Source organism: Triplophysa rosa, linkage group LG5 (genome assembly GCF_024868665.1).
Source record: "Triplophysa rosa linkage group LG5, Trosa_1v2, whole genome shotgun sequence".
NCBI classification, from domain to species: Eukaryota; Metazoa; Chordata; class Actinopteri; order Cypriniformes; family Nemacheilidae; genus Triplophysa; species Triplophysa rosa.
Genome location: NC_079894.1, coordinates 22,951,734 through 22,975,908, shown reverse-complemented (window position 1 = coordinate 22,975,908; position 24,175 = coordinate 22,951,734). Strand labels below are relative to the sequence as shown.

The 24,175-nt window shown below is 39.4% G+C and overlaps 1 protein-coding gene across 2 annotated transcripts; it reads left to right on the top strand.

Moving 5' to 3' along the window:
* Window positions 1–1,254: 1,254 nt before the first annotated feature.
* On the top strand, window positions 1,255–23,863 carry pax3a (paired box 3a). Of its 2 annotated transcripts, none has more exons than XM_057334899.1 (9): window positions 1,255–1,634; window positions 2,228–2,463; window positions 3,148–3,274; window positions 3,542–3,685; window positions 14,631–14,830; window positions 15,496–15,661; window positions 16,152–16,372; window positions 19,790–20,053; window positions 22,286–23,863. In XM_057334899.1, the coding sequence occupies exons 1-9, from the start codon at window positions 1,550–1,552 to the stop codon at window positions 22,301–22,303; spliced, it is 1,461 nt and encodes a 486-aa protein (XP_057190882.1). In that variant the 5' UTR covers window positions 1,255–1,549; the 3' UTR covers window positions 22,304–23,863. The 2 variants fall into 2 exon arrangements, with proteins under 2 accessions (XP_057190882.1, XP_057190881.1); XM_057334898.1 differs by having other exon boundaries at window positions 1,256–1,634; window positions 3,145–3,274.
* The last annotated feature ends 312 nt before the right edge of the window (window positions 23,864–24,175 follow it).

The window sequence follows — 24,175 nt, the reverse complement described above, 5'->3', positions numbered from 1 at the left end:
GTCGACGTCTCATAGGGCAGCTGATAATTCTGGGATGACAGCTAGCGTGTTTGTCACATTAGTCTGATGGAAATTAGACGGTATCAGTGATATGTCATGATATGTTAATGACATGAAATAAAATAAAAATCTTCATGAATGTGATTAAATGCGCCTCTTTGACAGATTGAACTGTGCCAAATTCATTTGTGTCTTTATGTGTGTTTTTGTAGCTCAATTGGTAAAGCATGTGTTAGCAACGCAAAGGTCGTGGGTTCGACTCCTGAGGATCTCATACAAACAATGAAATAAACGTGTGCCTTAAATGCTTTGTAAGCAAAAACGTCTGGGGAATGCGTAAATGTTTATTCTCACTAGCCGAACAACGATTTCCCATTAAGCAAACAACAAATATTAACTTTTTACTCCTGTGCAGGGTGTAGGGACAAAAATGGCAAAGGCGAATCGCTCAGTTGAAAGTGTGATAGCTTTCCAGTCTGATTGATCAGGGGTCTCTCACTCTCTGAATGAACGGGGCCATTTGACTGACGTGAGGTTCTCAATGAGCTCCCGTAAAGAAAAGGAACTTCAGTAACTGCAGGGAACAGAGGAGGGGCATGTGAATGTAAGATGCTGTGAGTGAGTGAGAGAGAGAGGGAGAGAAATCCGCTGTAATGCAAGAGAATGGGTGGGATGGCTATATTGAATGTCCCTGCGTTATAAATAACGGTTCTTCGCAATTGTATTCCTCACTACAGACAGCTTTTACGGCACTCTCGGCGTCATACCCTGCTGAGACCCCCGCGAGCTGCTGCTTTCATTCTGTAGTGACTATACTGTCTGCATGCATACAATAAATACCTCTGCGTTTTGCAGTTTTTGGGGTTTAAATAAAGCTACGGTTTACATATATTGACCCATAGGAAAAGAGAGCTTTGGTAAAGGTAAATTAGAGAAACTCTAAGCCCAGGTCTGAGTCATTGCATTGAAGCAAACTCTAATTTAGCTGAAATCAGATATTCTCTGTAAATAACGCGTCTTTTTAATTATTTATTGCTCCTTGCGCCGGTTTATTTTTGAGAGTGTTATCAGACATCGCCTTGAACTCCCGAGGTCATGACAGAAGAAAGTTTCAGAATCTGGACCAATCAGCAAGCGGTCTCAGAACTTAAGTCCCTCCCTCCCGGACCAATCACAATCCTCGATGGGCAGAAGGAGCCAACAACTCTACAACTGATAAAATGTTTCACCACTGATCGCCGTTTCAATTCACAACAACAAGTGTGTTAACAAAAGCTGAACGCACCTCAGAGATTTAGCTCCAAAACTGCTTTGAGAAACACACCGCGACCTCAAACCTGGATATCTGTGACTAACTTCAGAATACTGGCGGCGACGTTTTGACTTTTGAAGTTGACTTTACGCGGTATCGCATCATCTCTGCTACAGCGTTGATACTTCAACAACTCGCTGACACTTGACCACAAGCGCGTCGACTTTGGATAACTCCACTTTTCCATCAAGTGCTCCTTTCACCCGTCGCACCCTTTCTAGCAGAAATAACGGAGATATGACCGCCTTTGCGGGTGGCATTTCCAGGATGATGCGCCCCACGCCACCCCAGAACTACCCGAGAGGAGGCTATTCCTTGGAGGGTAAGACGTTAGCATCTCTGGTTAACACAGCCTGAACTTGCAGTGTCAAAAGTTTCACGATTTGTCCTTTAAAACAGATTGGTTTGTTTCTTCTTTTTTTTTTAAAGGAAATACATGGCTTTTCAGACGTAAAGTTATTTGAAACATTTAAATAAATAATTTTAGTCCCAAAATAGCCTATAGTTTAACTTATTAAACACGCTTATGTTAGGGTATAAGACATGCTCTTATATATTTAATAATAATGAATACTTTTTAAAACATAAAATACGTTTGTTTCTTTTTAATTTTGTTCACGTTATTATTAAAGTAAGCTTCAAGTAACTTTGTCAATTTAGCCTATAATCACTAATCATTTATAATCACAGTTTGACAAATTATTATTAACCTACTTAATAGAATGTATTATTATTTATCATCAAGATAATTAGGCTACATGAATAATAGCTGTAGTGGTTTATTGTTGTTTATGTTGTATTGATAGCTGTCATAAGTTTATCATTTTATATGCACCTTTAGCATTATGAAATCGTTTTAGACGGTCTGACAAAATGTCATTCAGTGACATAACCTTTTGCCTCTCATTGCTGCAGTCTCCACGCCGTTAGGTCAGGGCCGCGTGAACCAGCTCGGTGGAGTCTTCATAAACGGACGCCCACTGCCCAATCACATCCGCCATAAGATAGTAGAGATGGCCCATCACGGAATACGGCCGTGCGTCATCTCCCGACAACTGCGCGTCTCCCACGGATGCGTGTCCAAAATTTTATGCAGGTACCAGGAGACCGGATCGATTCGGCCCGGTGCTATTGGCGGCAGCAAACCCAAGGTAGGACATCGTGGAGCCCATTTTATAATACTCTTTGTATTATTAATTGTATTTAGAAAAGTTCATACCAGTCGTATGAGAAACAGTCAAAATTTACGACCACAATTTTATCATTGTGTCCATTAAAAGAAAAACTGGATTGTGCGCGATTTTAAAGTATTTTGAAGGTTCTGCGCAGCACCTTGAATTCAGCAAATATGTATTTAGCAGCCAACTATTTGGACAGCAGAATTTTTTAATTGTCTCGAAATTGTCAGATTATTGCTGTTACATTATAGGTTCATCGTATTCATTTAAGGGCCTTCAAAACAGTGCATAGATTTCGACCTAAAGAATTAAAGAATGAAAAGTTATTGTGAAATTGTAAAACTTTCTTTAATATCATCAGGTGTAAAACTACTTTTGATTGTATTTCGGACACTTTAATAGCAGTGGATATTTACTGTTGTTTTATTAGGACTTTTTATAGATTCGTCAACAACAGATCAATGTTATGTATATGATAATCATGTTCTATTCCAATATCCAACGAAAGCATACATTTAATTGTACAACGCATTTCAAGGAATAAATAGAAACAAATAAATAATTTTGTGAGGAAAATTCTATGAACTTCATTAGCCTACTACGTAGAAAATAATCTGTGAGAAGAAAAATAATATGTTAAAATGGTTTTAATAGCAGAACACAACTCCCGATGTAGACAAGAAAATCGAAGAATACAAGAGAGAGAATCCAGGGATGTTCAGCTGGGAGATTCGGGATAAACTTCTGAAAGATGGAATCTGCGACCGAAACAACGTGCCTTCAGGTACTCAATAAAATATGGATTTATCTGTGAATCTGTCTGCTTTATAATTTAATCTGTTGCGTGCTAAAATATTACTGCCCACACCTGGTGCTTAGGGAAAACAGATGACGTGTTTTCCAAAGCTGGTGGATGTACATTTATGTATATTTGCCCCATCGTGGCTTATTTCAAGCGTTGAAATAATATTCAAGCAATGCTGTGATGGCTTGATGTATGGCTTGATGTGGCTTGTATAATTTTATTAAGGGTTTAATATTTCCCTCGCAGTAAGTTCCATCAGCCGCATGCTGCGCTGTAAATTTGGTGGAAACGGAGATGAAGATGAGGATGATGATGAAGTTGAAAAAAGGGAGATCGAGGAAAACGAAAGAAGAGCCAAACACAGCATCGACGGCATTCTCGGCGACAGATGTGAGTGCTAACTTTATTTCTGCACCTGATGAGCAAAACGTGCATGTTATTCTTTGCGCTTTTTTCAGGCCTGTGTGAGCAGGTTTATTCAATTTCTCTTTTTCATCTTCGTAAAATACATGCAAACAAGTACATAAGGTGAAAAAGTTCAATTAAATAAAATGTGTATTGTTAGGACAAAATACGTCTTAAATATATGGCATATATATTTTAAATTGCTGCGCATTTCAATAGCATAATCACGTTTACTCCGATTTAAAGTGGCATCCAAAGTTTTAGAATAAATTTATTACAATCAAATCGTAAACAAAATGTTATTATTATTATTATTAGTAGTAGTATTAGTGGTAGTAGTATTAGTGGTGTGGTGGTGGTAGTAGTAGTATTGTTATTAGTAGCCTATTTTTATTATTATTATTATCAGTAATTGTATTATTATTATTATTATTAATAATAATAATAATAATAATTATTATTATTTCTGCGTTAATCTTTTTTTTTATCTTATTGGAACTGAAGTAAGGACCAATACAGATTAACCTTTTAAAACGAGACGTTCCGGAGTGTAACTGGCCGAATCAGTAAATCAAACATTTGTCCAAGAATAGCGTTCGCTAAAAGACGCTCCTGCGGTGCACAATCGGACACTTGAGGATGAACTTGGGAAACAAAAGCGAAAGAGTCCATGAGACTCACGCTTCAGTTTCCCCAGGACAAAGCTCGGCGTAGCAGTGGCTTGGTCCTGACAAAAGACTCCAAGCTTTTCAAAATTTGGGAAGAAAGGAAGAAAAAACGTTCCAACAAAAGACGCAGAGCGGACATTATGGACGGGCAATGAGAAATGAATTATTCAGGAATGACCGTAGTCCCGGCTCAGAAGTGTTTTATAGACTTCTAGAACTGAATAAAGTGGCCATTTACCTAGATAATTTCTTGGAATTTTCCCTTTCGCCAACAAAAAAAAAGACGTTCAGATACAATATTTCAGTATTGGGTGCTTAAAGTAGAAAGCAGAAAATAACTGTTATGAACAACTTGTTGAAAGCAGAAAATAACTGTTATGAACTACTTGTAGATTGTTGTGTAAATGGGTGTTTATGAATTAGTTATTCAGATTTCCTTTTATTTACTGTTTATAAGTGATGCCATAAGCGCTTTCTAATTTTAAACCTCCATAAAATAATCAAACGCAAATTACGAAACTTGTATTCTATAACTGTATATTGCCCACAATTAGTGACGCGTCCAAAACTGTTTACTGACACATTAGCGTCATGAAAATAAAGCTTTTAATAACGAATTTCACTAACGAAATTTAATTGGAGACACTCAAATGTTACAACAGGGTGTCAAAATATCACTACGATCTTTAACAACAACGCAGCAGATAGCCTTCAGGCATGCATGTTGGAAAAAGGAGTTGTATGTAATAAATTGGAAATTGATACAGGCAGCGCGTTTTTCTAACCCCCAACAGCCTGAAAGTTTGTTCTAGATGTCAAGTGGAGAGAATGCGCTCTGGATACGCGCTGCACTCTGCGCGCTCGGATCGCCCCGCGCCATGGGCCGCGCTACAATTGGCTCACATTATACTCAGTCAATGCAATGAAAACCTTTTCTAGTAGATTAAATCGAGCCCTTTATTCGTCCCCACTTTCATCTCAGGACAAAAACCCGCCCCCTTCCTCTCTGCCCGGGGCGCGCATTCATTTCTCACTGCCCTTTTCGTTCCCCTTTTTCCTGCACCGCCATCACGAATACAGATCAGTTGGTAATTAGTTTAACAAACGACTGTCGATATGTTTTTGTTTGCAGATAGTTTGATATGAACTTTGGAAACGCGCAGCCTTGCTCTGGCACGTGGACTTAGCAGAAATATATTTTCCATGCCACTTTCTGGGGCTAAAAAGTCAGATTAAGATAAGACTTTAACAACAAGATGCTTTCTTTGTCACAAGTCCAGGTTGAGGAAAATCAACTAGAGCAAAGTAACTCTAGTGTCTATATCAGCATTGAAAAAGAACAAAACAGTGAATGACAGAGAGAAAGCAGAAAGGAAAACAGTCTTTTCAAAGCAGGGTTAATGTTTTTGTTATCCTAAAAGGATCAATCACCTCTGGCTTTTATTCACATGTAGATGTGTCTACATCATAAAACTCAATGAGTCTTGATCTCCATTGACACACTGTAAACTTCTCTCTCCATTCATTCGCTCTCTTCCGTTTGTTTGCTGTGGGTTGATTCCGCACTGGCTGTATTTCACTCTCTCCTCCCTGCTTGTGGGAGTTGTTGTTTTTCCTTTTTGTTGCTCCGTTAAAATCTCAAAAGGGTGTTTTCAGAATTAAGAGGGTGTTCTCTAGCCAAATATTGATTAAGTACGTGTTTGCTGAGTCTATAGTTGTCCGGTAAGAGGGGTGTGTTGGCTCCGGGCCCCTGCTCCCTCAAAACCTATTGTTGGGCCCCTTAAAGGCTTGAGATCAAAGCGAGGGCCCCTTGAGATTTATTTGTCTGGGAAAAGGCAATGTAGAGGACTATTGCTTACTAATGCTGGATCATTGGGAATACACCTTAAAAGTTGCTTTTAAAAATTTGAGGCAAAAAAGATGTTTTATGGACACTTGTTTTTGGTTATTTATTTTGTTTGTTTTTCATTACAGATATTTTTCAGAAGTGGTTGACTATAAAATAGCATGTTTTTTAAAACAGTGTCAATTTTTTATTTTTGGCTAACATGATTGATAACACACTATTCATGATAATCCAATTGATGCATTGGAAACCTAAACTCTCGTTTTGAAAGAATGACTTCAGTTCAGAAGTTCCAGCAACCAGCGTACCTTTCGCTCTATCCGCCCACGATGAGCGAATCGATTAAAGGCCAGGCTCCCCTCCTTTTCCCTATACTATTAACTTTGGGAAAACTGACAATCCTCGAGCCTCATTTAGCTAATTAAAAGTAACTAAAGTCATCAAAGAGCCACGGCCCCTCTCTCACAGACTCTCATTCACGGCAGGCGAAAAAGAAAACTCCGAAATACAAACAGTCAAAGGGATCAAGTTTTTTTGAAAGGGAGTCCCGTGGAGGCCAATTGAATAAGCTTAGTGCTTTGAGACGTGCCATGGTGAACGCAGTCAACATGTAATAATTAGTTTCATTGAGCAGCATTCCAACAATCTGCTGCTTTTCTCCTGGCCTCATTGTATCCCAGCAGGCCAATAGCCAGGAGGACAGAGAGAATCAAGCAATGACAACGCATGAAAGAATCAGCTGCCTTTGTCCAAGAGAGCAAGGAGGACTTTGTTTGTGTAAATAAAATAGGGCTTTTGCCTGCTTTGCTGACTGGAAGGATACTCAATAGAAAAGGGGGGTTCGAAGAGAAAAAAAGAGAGGATGAGCAGAAAAAGACATTTGCGTGACATGAGCATAAACAGATATTTTAGGGCCTTTTATTTACTTTTTTTGTATAACCACTGAACAGTCTAAAATATTCATCCAAAATTAGACCACAAAGAGGCGATTATGGCTATATTTAGTTTGATGTGTAAATGCATATTTGATGTTTTTGTGTGCTGGAGAATGACGTCTCTCTGATCAATAAACAAGGGCGCTTCTCTCCCTGCTGGAATTTTTCTCAGTCGTCATTCCGGGGCCCTGCGGGATTTGAGATGAGCAGTCATCCGCCCTCTGTTCAGCAGAACGAAAAATCATTGTGCTTCCGTCGCTTTTTTTCTGTGTTAGACATCTTCAGACTGTATAAAACATTTATACTTACTATTAAACCAAACGTCCTATTTTGCTTTTTTGGCTATGTGCAGCATTTTTGTTTTTGCATTTGCACATAAAGAAATGTATAATAGGAAATCGTTTTAGCGTGATTCGTCATTCTGTTTGGAAAAGAACAACACGCACGCACACGGTCACACCGAGCTTATCTCCAAATGAATGCCGCCTGTATGCTTCATTAGCTCTGCTTTCCATGCTGGCACCAGCATTGTGATCCTCAAATATTAATTCAAAGAACAATTAATGAATGCAAACCATCTTTGAAGTCGGGGGTACGGGGTCGAACCCGGTCCGGCCCCTGCCAACTGATGGACTCCTCTTCCAGTCCTCTCCTCTTCCAGTCCTCTCTTCTCAAAGACGGTTTGAAGTGTCTCAAAGAAAAGTGAGCAATAGAAGGTCAATGAGAATAGGGGCTCCTCACAGAATAGAGCGCTCTGTTTTCTTGGAAGTGTTTGAGGGAGTGAAACACTGGCAAAGGAGGTATGAAAAGGAGGGGATAGGAAAGGTCGAGGGTTTCAGGGGCCTTGCCATAAAGCCGCACAATGAGGCAGTTAATTGAGAAAAGCTAGACAGCGTTGTCAATCACTTAACTTGAAGAACTTCACTTCTCAACTGCCAAATGATTCCAGAGAGAGAGAGGGACGTAATGTGAATCTGTAAGAAATTATAGCAGAAAAATGTCGAAATGTGCTGTGAATGTTGTCCTGTTGTTTTGGTGACTCCAACTTCTACAGTAGATCCTTGTTAGCTCGCGTTTTCGACTTCATCCAAGCTACACACGAGGAACTTTCACGTACGGCAGAAATCATCCTTTCCAGCTCGAATATGCAATTTCTGATTGGTTTCAGACAAAAATAATTTGGGTTCAGTTTTGGCGGGTTTACATAAGACTGCTGGCATCAGCGACTGGAACTTTTTAACATCTTCCAACTGTTGCCTGTATGCTGCTTGTGCACAGGGTTTGATGACGAGATTTAAAGGGATAGTTCACCCATAAATTAAAATGTTGTCATCATTTTTTCACCCTTGTGTCATTTAAAACCTTTAAGAATGTCTTTCTTTGGCAGATCACAAAAGAAGATATTTTTAGAAAAGTTTCAATGGTTTTGTGTCCAACAATGGAAGTCTGTTTTCAGCGTTCTTCAAAATATCTTCTTTTGTGTTCTGCAGAAGAAAGAAAGTCATACAGGTTTAGAAATACCACAACATGCCTAGTTCTGTAACATTATGTTAAGGTTTCATCGCGGCTTTGTGGTGCAAATGAACCAAAGCTATACTATTTTGCAAAGCTCTAAAGTTTGGCCGCAGTTTGGTTATTTGGTCTCTGCTTATTTTATTAGAAAGAGAGTCAGGGTTGTCAGCCCTCTTTCGTACCCCAAAGAGGGCGAGCTGTCCTGGGCAGGGTCAAGGGGGAGTCCTGGGTCATTGGCTGTGCAAACTCTCGCTCTGTTGGAAGTGCGGGTTAAAATAATTTGTTTGTTCAGTGTGACAGGTAACAGGGTCTCTATGAAGGTCAATAAATGTAAAACGAAGGAGACAAAGGGGAGATGTTTGTAAATGGTTATGTTATTATGCATTTACTTATGAAAATCAGGAACTTGCAATCTGTTTTGCCACAGGAAATGAGTTGCAAAATTTTATTGCCCTTAATTTTTATTTGATAAATTAAAAAATAGGTTTTAAAAATTTTAAGACTAGTTTTAAAAAAACATACATTGAAAATGAAACATATATTTTAAAGCTGTATAAAACAATCCTAATTCTTTTTTCGCTTTGTAATTTTCTTACATCCATTTCGTGAAGTTTAACAGAAAGTGTATCAATCATCAATGGTCACGTGTGGTTATAAAAAAGAAAACTTCTGATGTGATCAAAGGTGATAATCTATCAATTAATATGTCACTGGTTGAAGTGTAGTATGTGATCTACCCATCCTGTACTTACTCAATGTTTGCGTGTTCCTCTAAGAGCTTTTGGTAGGAAATCATAAATATAATATAATGTCAATATAATGCACGCTCTTCTATTTAAGAGCATGTGGTGCGTGTTCCTGTGGTGCGATCGCTGCGTGGGTGCTGCGTTTTGGCTTTGTCCTGTTGTTGGGAGTGATTCCACGCTGCAACAGGCACCTCTTTACCGTTCCGACATCATAAGCAATGCATGCTGGGAACCCATAATGCCCCAGCATCCCTCCTTTCTGGTCCCCGTGTCCCTTTCCAATCACGGATCTTAATGCATAGCTTTCTAATGCACAGAACAACAGATTGCGTCTTCTTTAAGTGACCGTATCAGATGGTAATGCCACGGTACCCTGATGCTGTATGATATGTATGATATATGATGTGTAATTTTATTGATGGTTAAGGTTATGCTTTTCTGGGTCAACTTGTAGAAATGCATTTGTTTTTGCCCAAAATTGTACAGTAGATGCGTTGGTCGTGTGATGCTATGAAGTCATTTATGTTACGCATTTGGCCGACGCTTTTGTACAAAGCAATTTAAGCTACATCATGTTTTGGTCAGAAGGTACAAAACTCAAATATGATTTGTCTCTCGCTTTTTCCTTGTACCTCTCGTTCTCTCGGGGCAGCTGCTGGGGTCGTGGCTCTTTAGCGAGTTGAGTGACTCCCCGCTCCTCCCTCTTAACAAAATGCCAACCCCAGATGGAGTCGCCATCGTTCCGTTAACCATTCTTCTCGCTGCATCTGCCGGGATTCTATATACTCCTTAATTCACTCACCAGTGGCTGGCCGGGGCGCAGACTGAAAGGGCCAGCACTCCTCCACGCTGCAAATAAATGCTTCATTTGTCTCTTCTCTCCTTTGTTTTGTTTGGGGAACACATGTCACGAGCTCAATTACCCGACCATTTAACAGCCCCCGAGGAGGAGAAGAGTCTTCCCTACCAGGAGCTATAAACTGCCCAGATGGTCATGTGTGGACCGTGACTCTCTCGCTCCAGCATCCCTCTGCGTTTACTTTCACTTTATCTTTCTGTGTTTTGTTGCGTTTGGCTGCGTCGGTGTTTCTCGAAGCGTGCCAACGTGTGTGTCAGTACCGAGCGCCTGAACTTACCAGGTGTTTTCTGACTTTGGTGTAGAAAAGAAAAATATAAGAAGTTTCAGTTGTTTCTCTTAGAGAGCATTTAGATTAAAAGACGTTTTAGAGGGAAGTTATATCACGTTTCCTTAGGATTCAAAAAAATAACTGTGGTTGGATTGGACTGTAGTTTTCTTTCTTGATTTCCAAATTCAACAAATTCTTAGATTCTTAAAGTCAACAAACTTGCTTTGGATCGATTCCTCTGCAGACTTTTGTTTTGCGTCATTTTGGCTTCTGTTTTTCCACCCTCTCATGTTTCTTTTTGATTAACGTTAGAATTCAGCACATTCCCTTTAAGTTCCTATAGCAGAGTGATCATCTCTCTCTCTCTCTCTCTCTCTCTCTCTATTTGGGAGGTTTGTGGGGTTTGTCCAGTGTGTGAATGGAATATGAATCCTAAGACATGTTTTGCTGTTGTTATGCATGAATGCTCACTAATGTCCACCAAATTATTGCTGTAATTTTACCCAGGCACTAAAAAAAACAAAAGTTTATGAAACATAACTACAGTACAGACTTACCAATGTACAATACTATTGTTGTGCATTGCAATGCATTATTCAATAAGAAAAGAAATTATTTATTAATCACAAGATTATTTAAATTACTATTATAATTCTCAATGTATTATTACATTTCTTATTAATTGAAATAAATTTCACATTTTACAAAATTGGCAAAATCTCTTAAATGTAAATCATACCAAAATAATCAAATTGGATTTGACAATGTTTAAGATTTCATGAAGACAAAGTATTCAAACCGAATCATTATTAAAATAAATATTTAAACCGTATAGTGCAGACATTCAAATTCATGTTTTATACATGGGCTTATATCATTCAGTTAGTTTGGATAATATCTTTACTGTTTTATTATGGAAATGCTTTGGATTTTTTTGCCTGTTTCAATGAATATTTTGATGGCTAAAGACAAAACCTCTGTCAAAAGTCATAGAGATGCAGAGTGGAGGAGATAGACGTGGGAGTTGTCGGTGGTATATTGGAGTCAGGTATGCTTTAGGAAGCGGACACAGTGTGAGGTTCCTGTCCTGCTGAAGTTGTGATGGACAACATCTCTCTGAATGCTTTGGTTTGTCACAATCTCCACTCGACAGTGTGATGTGTGTTTTTGACTCCAGATCATGAGATGGTGCGACATTTCTTATAGAAAATCACGTTACAGAGCTTCTCTGCCATCCTTGGCAAAGCCTTTTAAGGCATTTGTAAAGTGAAAAAGGATGTGCGTCTCATAGCAGAACTCTAATGTTTTTTTTTATCAAAATGGAAGAAAAGCATCTTGTTTCATTGTTTTAGTTGCAAAATCTTTTTTTTTGACGTCTAAATGAAATAAGATTTTTTTTCTATATGTATTAACATTTTGATTCATTTAGCAGACACTTTTATCCAATGAAATCATCTGTGGCGATATAAGGGTGCAGGGTTGATTTGCTTCATGATGTTAAGTTCATTTCTCCAATCGGGCGAGAGGACATTTGTTGAAATGAAAACCTTGGATCTTTAACCTTCACGTCAATGCTTAATCAGTCATGAAGTTAAGAAAAACAAGCGATTAATAAATGATATATTTGCAAAAGCTGCCCGTTTGGCGTACGTCAATGCTCTAAATGGACATGATGGACGAGAGTTCATCTTAAAGTAGAATCAGTATTCCCACACCCCTCTTTAGTCACCAATGTTGTCCCCCAGGTGCCATTGAGTATGCCCCCCTCTTCTGTATGGTCCCCCCACCTTCATCCCCCTCCACCTCTGTAACCCCCTGGCCATGGAGGAGGAAAGGGTTTGGGGGCGGCCCCCCGCTGTTCCCCTGCGGAGCCCCCATTGCCCTGCGTCCAGCCCTCATTGTGCCCACCTCCCTCCCCCCGCCCCCTGCCAGGCAGGTGACAGGGGCTTCAATGCTGCCCGGACCGAGCTCATGGAACATACAGATGGAGCGTGGAAATCAGACTCCAAAGAGCTCAGTCACCATTCCCACTAAACAGGCCAACAAAAGATCAGGCCAAATAACTCCCCGAGAGAGAGAGAGAGCGAGAGAGAAAGAGAGAGAGAATGCCAAATGCAATAGTGTAATTTAGAGATTGCGGTTTGTAGCATTGGACTTTTTTTGCTGTGGTAACTAATAAGAGAAACTTTTTTGCTTGCAACTTGGTGACGTCATGTTGCTTAAAGGACCTAACACACATATAGACTTTGTTTTCTTTCTGCGGTGAATATATTTTTTGTGTTCACTATTTTTGATTGGTTCGCCAGATTTAAGTCTTGAGAGGTTTGGATGAAACGAGAACTTTTGACTTGCTCCGTTTCCTCAAAAGCTGATTATTACAGCCGCTGTCTGCTGAAAATAGTCCAGACTTTTGGGGAAAATAGCATGTAAAGAGACGTCTCTGTCGGGCTTGAGAGTGGATAAGTGGAAAAAGACAGCCTTGTCTCTCTCTATTCTTTCCAAGTCCTGTGAGATGCCTGGAGTGATGCACGTTGGCAGCGGGCAGAAGCCTTTCCTGTGTGGCTCCAGGATTCGGGCTGCCCGAGTGAAGACAAAATTGTCTGCTTTGCGTGACTCTTTTAATTTAACCTTTAAATCTGGCGCTGACTTTTCTCTCATTTGCTTCTTTGCTCAAATATACATACACCTGCATTTCTGTGTCCAAAAAAAGTACACGAAATATAGCAATCTGTCGTTGGCAGCTGCAATATTTTTCATACATCTTTGGTTTAAATAGTTTCAATGAATTTCCAGGTGGTATGTAAACAGTTTGTGGAACTAGCACCCTTAAGGGTTGTTTTGTTGTACTTAAAGGGACAGTTCACCCCAAAATGAAAATACTGTCATCATTTACTCACGTTCATGTCATTGTAGACCTGCATGAATTTCTTTCTTCTGCAGAACACAAAAGATGATATTTGAAGAACGTTGGTAACCAAACAACATTGGCCCCCATTGACTTCCTTTATATGAACACAAAACCAAGGAGACGTTTCTCAAAATGTAATTTGTTGATCAATAAATCGAGGCTTCAAACTCGATATTTCAAATTGCGTGCTGTGGCAACATTCTGGTGGGACGACGTCTGGGCGTCTTTTTTGCGTTTTGTGTTCTAAAGCATATGGGGGTTAATACGAGTGAATAGGAGAAAGGAGATGGCAAGCGTCAGACGAAGCAGATGTGGCGTTGGCGAGTTCTGGACGGGGCCTTTCGAAGCGTATTACTGGACAATAGCAGACTGTCACGCTAGTTTGAGGAGGCTAATCATTTGATAGCCCCCCCCCTCTGGGTACAGATTCCCTGAGATTTCCTCCACGCACACTAACATTCTCTTCTGCTGAATTAGCTACGAAAGAACCTCTAGCCCTGCCTTACTTCAGCTGAAATAACATCCAAAATAATACCTGCGCATGAGAGACTGGACATCTGTGTGTTCGTGTGTGTACGCTTAAGGATGGGGGAGAGACACTGTCTTTCAGATTTAATCAAGCGGAAACAAAATAACATTGAAGAATATTTTGATGAGATGACATCATCTGGCTAAAATTAAACAAATTCTTTAAACCAGTTTTCATTATTGTACTTAGTACATTTGAATCTGGCACATAGATATGAAGTGGTATTTAAACAGTGCTTGAATTGAATCATGTCTGCCAAATGAATAAATGTAATGTCTTATGGGGTTACCCACCATTTTGGGGTGCATGACAAGTCGCCTATAAATAGACGTACTAGACTTAATTATTGTAAATAATACCGGACTTGTCATTGTTATTAACCTATTTAAACAAAATATCTGAATGACCCCTCTCTATTTTTTACCTCTTATTAGGGGGTCCAGGATTCACCCAGCCCCCCTCAATCTGAGCACTGTATTTAAATTAGTTTCAGACAAAATAATTTGGTGTGCCTGTACGTAAAAACAAGTAATGAATCTTTCCAAAGCTTAGAATTTAAGTGATTTCTAGAGAGACTTCTAAGACAAACTGTAATCTCTTACAGCTGTGTTGAGTTTTTATTGATTTATAAATGTGATTGTGTTGTGTTTCACTCAAAGCGAGTCACTCAGACGAGGGCTCCGATGTGGATTCAGAACCGGGTTTGCCACTGAAGAGAAAGCAGCGACGCAGTCGGACCACCTTCACGGCTGAGCAGCTGGAGGAGCTAGAGAGAGCTTTTGAACGCACACACTACCCCGACATCTACACTAGAGAAGAGCTCGCGCAGAGAGCCAAACTCACCGAGGCACGAGTGCAGGTAAACACACAAACCCTCTGTCTAATGTCTGAATCTGTTTTGAGTTTCCAGTACTCAAATACAGCTCAGAACAGTTCACACTGGCCCTTTTTAATCCTTGTGTCGTTCAAAAACAAATCCACACACACGCTCTCTCAAATGTCACGTTACCAGTGAAGTAACTGTGCATGTAAATGTGGTTTGTAGCGGGAGGTTAAATTTACCCGCATTGCTCCCCTGCCCTAAAGTCACATGACACACACACAGGCTTCTTTGTGCCGCGTTTGACCTCTTGTTTTTACCCTAGTATTTCTTTTTTTTTTTTTTTTTTTTACCGCAGAAAGACCCCAAAACAGAAACGTTTAATGAAGTCCATTATTAAGTCCTCTTAACCCAATTAAACTGGAACCCGTGACATGATATCATCGTTTTTGTAATGAACACAGATGTTTCCATTTCTGTCAGACCAAATAAGCTTCAAGCCAATGAATACACAAAGAGTGTCTGTGTGTGTTTAGATACAAGCCGACACACGCAGACAAACCACAGAGAGAGCGCTTTATTGTAGACAATGACAAATTGATCTTTCATAATGTTTGCTTTTTATAATCCGTACATATTTTGGAGATTAAAAGTTTTTTTACTTACAAATTTTGGACGTGACCATATTGTTTGTTGTCCTGCAGGTGTGGTTTAGTAACAGAAGAGCACGTTGGAGGAAGCAGGCAGGAGCCAATCAGCTCATGGCATTTAATCACCTGATTCCTGGTGGTTTCCCGCCTTCTGCGATGTCGAGTCTGCAGCAGTATCAGCTCGCGGACAGCCCTTACCCTCCTTCATCTATTTCACAAGGTGAGAACTGTAAAAGGATATCTTTAAGCCTTATTATACAGTAATTGATTTTATAACATGGGTTTTAGTTATTTAAATAGCTTTCGACAAACCAGGTTTGCTGTGATGAGTCATGTGACCAAATTTAAATGAAAAAAGTACTGTTGCATACGCACCTGTCGCTGTCAAAAAGATTTTATTTAAAATAAAATGTAAACTCCAAATATAAAATATAAATATAATATAAACTCCAATATAAAAAGCCAAAATGGTTGATTTGAAAAAGATTAAAATTAATTGAAATGATTTTTTTATTTTTGGAATCGAGAATTTAAATCACAATTTGAATTGAATAAAATTGCCAACGAGCACTTGTAACAGTTAAAATGACCCCGGGTTCTCAATGTACAATGACTTTTCTGAATTTTGCTATTTTTTTAAAGCCCATCTCAAATTTATTTTGTGTCTTTCTGCTTTCTTCTGTCTCTTTTCTGTCTGTTTTTCTCGCCAGTGTCTGAACAGCCGAGCACAGTGCATCGGCCTCAACCTCTTCCTCCCACCTCAGTGCACCAAACCGGGCTTAGCAGTGGACCGGGGGTCCAGGAGGGGAGTTCGGCCTACTGCCTCTCCTCAGGACGTCATGGCTTCTCTGGTTACTCGGATGGCTACGTGTCCGCGGCGGGCCACGCAAACCCAGTTAACCCCACCATCAGCAACGGCATCCCATCACAGGTTAGTCTACCTCTCTCCCGTCACTTATCCCTTATATATTGACCAGTTGCCATAATTTCTTCAAAGATACAATAATAGAGAAAGCATGAGGTGTGGTTTCTGACCGAGAGTGGCTAATGTTCAAGTAACTCTAAATGAACAAGAAATAAGAAGAAACCTTTACTTGCGTTTTAAATTTATATTGTTATAAATGTATAGATAAAGCAGGTTAAGCAATCCCGCCTTGTATTTTTGTTTTCTTGAACGGAGAACCATCCAATGTGATACAGAAGGTGTGATGGGGGAGAAATGATGGAAACAAGAACTGAAAGACAATTATTTGTGATTACACACTCATCAGCTGTTATCTGTCAGCTAGCCTGCTGCGCACGGCACGCTAACAAGCAGAAAATGAGCTCCTAAGTGCCTGAAAGCATCCGGCTGTTAAAGACGGCTGTCTGGTACCGTCCTTCTGTGGCCGGAGAAAGCAGAACCTGAACGCTGCATGATACAGATAAACAACATTAAAGAGAGATGAACAGAGAGTAGGACAGACACATCGAGATAGATTGACACAGACACGACGGGTGCCCTGGGGCTTCGAGGCAGAGAACAATATTGAGAACAGATCTATAGGTTATAGGATTTTTTTTGAATGAAGGGGAAATGATGCAAAACAGCAGTGAGATAGAAAACAAGTGATGGTGAAATAAAAACACATTTTTTGTCCAACCTCATGTTATCCCAGATGTATTTTACTTTCTTTCTTAAGTAAAACACAAATGAATAATTTTATAAACAAAAATGCTATCATGTCATCTTCTTATTTGAGAATTTTGATGCTTAAAGCCCATATTATGTCCATTATTAGAGTAATCCAAACTACTTCAGTGGGTTAATATTGTCTTGCAATAAATGAGATTTGAAGTTATCGCCATATTTAAAATTGGTGCTCCTTTTTGTGGTTAACATAGCAGAATATGCTAAAATAGGAATATTAATAATTAATAATAAACATTTGAAGATATGATATGATATGATAGTAGTCATATGCAATAATCGAGATTTAAAGTTATCGGTGCTCCATTTGGTGCTCTTTTTTGTTTTTTTATATAGCAGAATAAGCTAAAATATTAATAATACACATAATAATATAATACAGTATAATATAATATAATATTATATTATATTATAGATTACTTTTATGACTATTCTGATGCTCATGAAGTAACTTATTGGAGAATAGTAATTTTTGCGCGAGCTATTCTTTTAGAGACTTAAACTACCTTTTTCGCTTCATGATTTGACAAAGATTTGAAACGTACAATCATTATGAAATGAAAGCTCCTCTCCGCTCGCCACTTCCTAATAGCATGGGTTTGGACCACCGCCCCGCATGCAGTAATTAAAGTGCACAAAGTTATTTAACATGACGTACTAATTGAAGTGTGTCTAATGGAAGTGCCCCCAGCAGCAGGGTTTGTAATCACAACCAATTCTTGGTCATTAAGGCAACATTCCTCTGGCAGGAATGACTTTGAGGTCAGGTAACTCTCGCACCATCACTCGATCTGCTATTGCCATTAGTGTGTATGTGTGTGCGTAACCTGGGACGGGGTCGGTCAGTGGTGCTCTGTTGTTGAAGGGCAGGGATTCTCGTCTCCACGACGATAGTGGAACGTCTGGGATTGTAATTATAGGATGTTCCAGCCTCTTAATTGATTGGAATGGGAGAATTTACTCTCTGTAATGCGCTGTGTAATTTATGCAAATGAGCCACTTTGTTGGCTAATTGTTTGAATTATGTATTTATCTGGGGTGTAAAATAAGCTCGGGATTTAAACTGCGTTAGGGTGGGATGTTCCTCTCAGATTGTTTTTGTAATTTGTTGGAAAGTAAAATTGCAATTATTTTACTTTTTTGTTTGTTTTCAATAACACGTGTGGCTCAACTCTATTATATATCAATTAAATGGCTCAATTGGTAAAGCATTGTGTCAGCCACGTAAAGGTCATGGGTTCAATCTCAAGGAACACCTACTGATGATAAAATGTATAGATTAAGTGCATACTTATCCAAAACGTCTGGCAAATGCATAAATGTACATTAAATTAATAAAAAAGAAGTATAGAGATATATCTTTTAACCTCCACACTGTAAAAATCTCAAATGAATTTTTCTGTTCGACTTTTATTTAGCTTTTCACACAAAGTTATCAGCGTATCGTTGTCCGTTAAGCTCAGGAGAACGTGGGCTGGCTTATCCCTCGGGTTGGGTCGGACAGCTGCGCACATGCATGGCGCTGGCTGGGAAAATGTTTTATGAGGAAGCTTTTTGTCAACAACTCCTGTCTGTGGTCTCACGATGGAAAGAACATTTTAGCTTTCACCTCACATGTCGCAGGGTCCGGGCCCCCCACCGGGAGGTGAACGAGAGAGTTTAACCTCCATGTGCTTTTCATTTGTTAAGCATCACACATCACTGTGTGACTCGCACATGTGCTGTCATACATTATATTACAGAGCGTGTGAATGGCGAGCGATCTGCAAGGTGGGAAAAAACACCTGAAAATGTGTGTGAGGGGTTAGGGCTTTTATCTCTGCCAGGAATCCGGAGAGGAATTTCACGGCCCTTCACACACACATGCACACCATGAGGACTACACTCTGTTTTTATTTAATGTTACACCATTTTTACTGTTTTAAGTGAAGCTAGTTATAGTTTTTATAGATGAACCTTATTTTGATAGGATAAAACAACTTTTAGTGAGATGTTGTTTATGGGGACAGTATGCAACACTTTCTTTGTATTTGATATCTCCGTTTACACGCTGTGCCTCTCTATTTCTATTGGATTTTAGCATCAAATCCTGATGAAAAAGTTTTTCTTCACTATAGCTTTTCTTATTTTCTTTTTTTTTCACCTGGCTATGTTCTTTTCCCAAACACACAGAATTGTTTTTAGGAAAATGTTAACCGGGCGAAGAAAAACTGCCCCTCTTGGCTGACTCCGCCTCCTCTTTGGCTGCACTGGCTAACGGGTTAAAAGAAACCATGTGTCCGATTGGACGAGGTATGATTTGACTCCGGACAGAGCCAGTGGGCGGGTCGGTCGGTGTGCGGGAGATTTTTCCGGGTTGGGCTGGTTTTGATTAATGATTAGAAGAGGGAGGGAAATGAGTATGAGAGCTAACAGACACCCATGGCACACTCATGCAACGCACCCATCTGTCTGTCACTGCTGAGATTTTAATACGGGTGGCCAGAGACGCTGTGTGAGATCTGGAGAGAGTTGTCGTTGAATCAGTTTGCACTCACACAGGGTTGTAAGGTTGCTGGTGTTCGGATAACCAGTATAAACCACCATAGAAATGAATGCTTTTTATAACCTAGCAAGGCTGTCAAATGACTTTTCCACATTCTATTTCTCTTCTCTCAGGTGATGGGATTGTTGAATCCGGGTGGAGTTCCGCATCAGCCCCAGAGCGATTTTGCTCTCTCTCCCCTGACGGGTGGTTTGGAGCCCAGTACGGGCATGGCTCCCAGCTGCCACTCCTCTCAGAGACTGGAGGGTCTGCCAGGTCTGCCCAGCATGCCAACGCTGCCCAGCTCTCAATCCTACTGCCCCTCTAGCTACAGTTCACCCGGGTATAGCGTGGACCACGTTGCATCTTATCAATACAGCCAATACGGGCAGAGCAAGGTAAATACCGACAGCAAGAGTGGATGTGCATGCTTGTGTGTGTAGAAGCGTGTTATTTTCCTAGCCAAATGTTTATGCTAAAACATTTTTTAAATGTTTTATTTTGGTTGTGGGAACAATGAAATGATTTATTCAAAATAAAATTAATAAAAAAGATTCGAAATTATGAAGTAAAAATTAATTCATAGAAATAGTGTAGCGCCTTATAACTTTTCGAATATTTTTAATAATAATAATCATTAACTTTATGGCATCTGTAATAACACCATAATGTTCCTATAATATTATTTTAACAACATTTGTGGTGAGTTGTGTTGATAAATATATGTAAAATACTGCTTCTTAAAGGCTATATCAATTACATTATTTGAATATTCAAAACATTGACTACATCATAAAACATAAATCATAAATTCTCTTTACAAAAATCCATACAAAACCTTTAGCAACTGCAAATGTTCACGCAACATTACCTAAAGTCTATTTCCTGTTAATGGGATGTCTGAGTTATTATCACGCTACTGAAAGATGTTCAGTTAGTAGCATTGCTGCTTTAAATTAGTTACACCCCAACACTGCACAAGTCCGACTTGAACTCTTGTGGCCCACATGAGCGACGCAGCTCAACTTATAGAAGGCTGCGCCAACCGAAAAGCCATGGCTTCGACTGTGGTCTCTGTTTTAAATTAAATCCGCTTTGATGGGTATTATTTTCAGCGGACTTTGCATCTCATACATCTGAAACGAAATCATCAGGTAGTTGTAATTCGTCTGACCGCCACAAGTAAATGCTGTCGTGGTTTAGGATGCTTAGCTCGTGACCTTTCACAACCCCGTGAGATGAGCCCGCTCATCAGATCCAGGAATCCATCAGCCAGCCATGTAATGAGCCCTGAGTAACAAAGATATCATTCACGATACACGCGTACATGAAGGTTGAAACGAGAGGAGAAGCCATCTCAGAATATGTTTGACAGAGGAGGGGAGGGGGGGACTGAATGGCGAGTGCCCAATCCAGGACTGCATCTTGATATCATTAATTTGCTGGGGTCCGCACCCCATAAGCACAGAGCTGGGGGTCCGCGGGGGAGTTAGTGGGGGTCTCATATAGGAGTAGAATGGCCTGTGGCAGGCAGATATTAGAACCATGTGTTTCAGACAGGGGTCAGATCTGTAGTGGCTGTTGATCATTGACTCTCATCCATGCCGAATTAAATATAGAACAGCTCTTTTAGTTTTCCTCCGTCTTTCCCCTCTCGTTTTCCCTTTAACTGTCATCTTTTTAGTAGAGTTGGCGTGCACTGGCTCTGTATTTTGCAAGAGCTGTCTTGTGTGTCATTTTTCTTTCAGCAAGGCTGGTATATATTCATACTTTTCGCAGTTTCATTCAAAAGAATCTCAACCTTTCTGTCAGATAAATGCGGCTGAAGTATTTACTCAAAATAGTCATCGAAATTTAAAGCAGATTTTTTTTCTTGTCAAACCTTTCTGTTGTTGTTTTTGTTATAGTGTATTATATTGACCTTAACCATTTAAAAGATTTATTTACACATTTAAACCAATTATACATGGTTTAATTGTTAATATTATTAATTTTACTGTTGCAGCAATGATTTTTTAAAATGTTTTTTCTAAGCTTGTGCACTGCACTTTAAAGGCAAACGAATGTCACAATGTATTTTTTAACTGCACGGTTATCGTGACCAAAAATCATAATAACAATATCACGACATGTGATGTTTTTAATGTTAACGGTCAAATTCATATTTCATTTTGTGTTTTGTCTTTTATTTGGTCAATGAATCACACTCAAAATACAATGTAGGGAGGCAGAGAGAGAGAGTTCGTAAACATTGTGACTTAAATGGGTAATGAATCATTTACGATATTACTACATCTGCGGAATTTATGTGATATCGCAAATCACGGGTTTTATATTGCGGTTATTGACAACAATGGTATATTGTGACACCTTTAAATTTTATTGGATTTCGATTGGCTGACAATGTTTTATAGTTAATCAGCTGGGAAACAATATGTTTCTCTGTATAAATATTGTTATAGTTGTTGTGTAGATGCCACTATTCTCCTAAACGTACATCAATTTTTAAAACTTTATCTTAAAGAATGGTTGTCCTTTTAGTTATTCTCGGTGTAATATGGTCTGTAAGAGTCTGTAAACTCCTGGTTATAAAACTGTGCTACATATCTGCCTCTCTTTCTCTCTCTCAGGTGCCTTTCATTATCTGAAGCTCAGCATTGATTGAATGCAAAACGACAGGAAGGAGAAGATGAGAACTATGGATGATCTGACTGTAAACTCCTGCACTTGAGCTCTCCTTCACCTCTTGAATGTTTGACCAAAATGACCGTCCGTCCTCAAACACCCACTCTTCACTCGGTGGAAAAGCCACAGCGGTCCAAAATTTGCAGCTGGGTCCAAATGTGCAACTGAGTTGTTTTTAAGAGGGGATTGTGTGTAGGGTCATGTCGGCCTGGTTTGGGACCAGGACTGATGTGGTGGTGGGCGAGTTTGATTTTATGTCGACAATTTGGAGCTAAATGAAAAATCCTCCATCCACCCCGTTCTGGAGAACTGCATCACACAACGAAACGTACAACCTCCTTCTTCAAGATCATCGAGCATGAGAAGGACAAAGGGAAAAATGAAAGGAAATGAAAAAGACAAATGAATAAATCAAAGTCTGTGCATATTGAATGGCAGGGAAACGTGTTACGCCGTACTCTGCTATCAGCTGTCCAGTGACGGACGCACTTTAGTGACTGGTCTCCATTGCAACACAACTTGACAGTGACACAAGTCAAATTTTTGATTGGATATATTTAGGTCATAAGGGCTCAGAAAAGACAGACTTTCAGACTTTTTCATTGTTAAATAAGTGAAACATGTTCATGTTCAGCACAAAACTCTCAGGTTCTCTTTATCGAGAGAGAGAGAGAGCGAGAGAGAGAGAGAGAGAGAGAGAGAGAGAGAGAGAGACCTGTGTGGAATCCACTCTAGTGTCTGATGGTATTTTAGTAGTTTCAGAGAGATAGAGAGAGTGAACGAGTGAGTGTTACCGCCTGTATTCCAGATAGACCATTACTACCAGTTCACTCCCAATATTGTATACTACCCTACAGCTTGCTGCTGCATACTTCACAGTATACAATTGTTTTAGATCCATGAAGCAGTGCTTGGGGAACATGTTTAATTTGACAGCTACCATCCAATAATCACCATTTTCCATTTCTTCAATTGTAGAAGTCAGATCAAGTAGTGAGTCAATATGTTAAAATGCAGCTGACCTTCAGTTCATTTGTGACACCGGAAACGGATGGCCGAGTCGACAGCATTGCTTTCTGGTGGTATGCTATGATAACACTGTGCTGTTCTGAACATAGAGAAACACGGGACTATAAAGACACAAGTAACGCAAAGAAAGTGCAATACATACTCAATACCTCATTAACATCTCCTCTCACTTGCTCACAAATCTGATCCGTTCGTAAACTCCATGCGTTCCTTATGTACTCTTATTTTTTCCATGAAAGAAAAGATTCCAGTGTTTGTTAATGTATGTGTACTGTATGCTCATTTACGATAGATGCGAGCATGTTTCTTTCACCTTGAGGTTTGTGTGCTCTGTCTGTGCACGGCAAACGCTCACCTGCCTTCAGATCTTAAGAATTGGAACAATTATTTTTTACCTTGTTGTTTTAAATTTTTTGGTTTATGACTGCTTATAATTGTTAATGGATAATGTGTCAAGTGCAGCACTATTTACTATTTATAAGAAGAAAAAAAATAAATGCATTCAATCTTGTGCGTTTTATTTTTTTATTTTTAGAGCTGTCATTACTTTTGTTTCCTTTATTATCTGTTTGCAGAAGTAACAATTTGCATTATTTGTGTTGGGTTGTATAAAATGTGATTGTAGGATATCGAATCAGCCTGACAGTGAAGAACTACTATCAGCTTTAGTTCAAATCATTTGCTTCAAAGAGCGAGTTTACAAATATCCTCAGTCTAATAAACACTCTTTGTCGATATAGTCCTTTTATCCAGGGAGCTCTTAACAGGGTTAATGACTAAAGCAGAACACTGTAAACTGACCAATC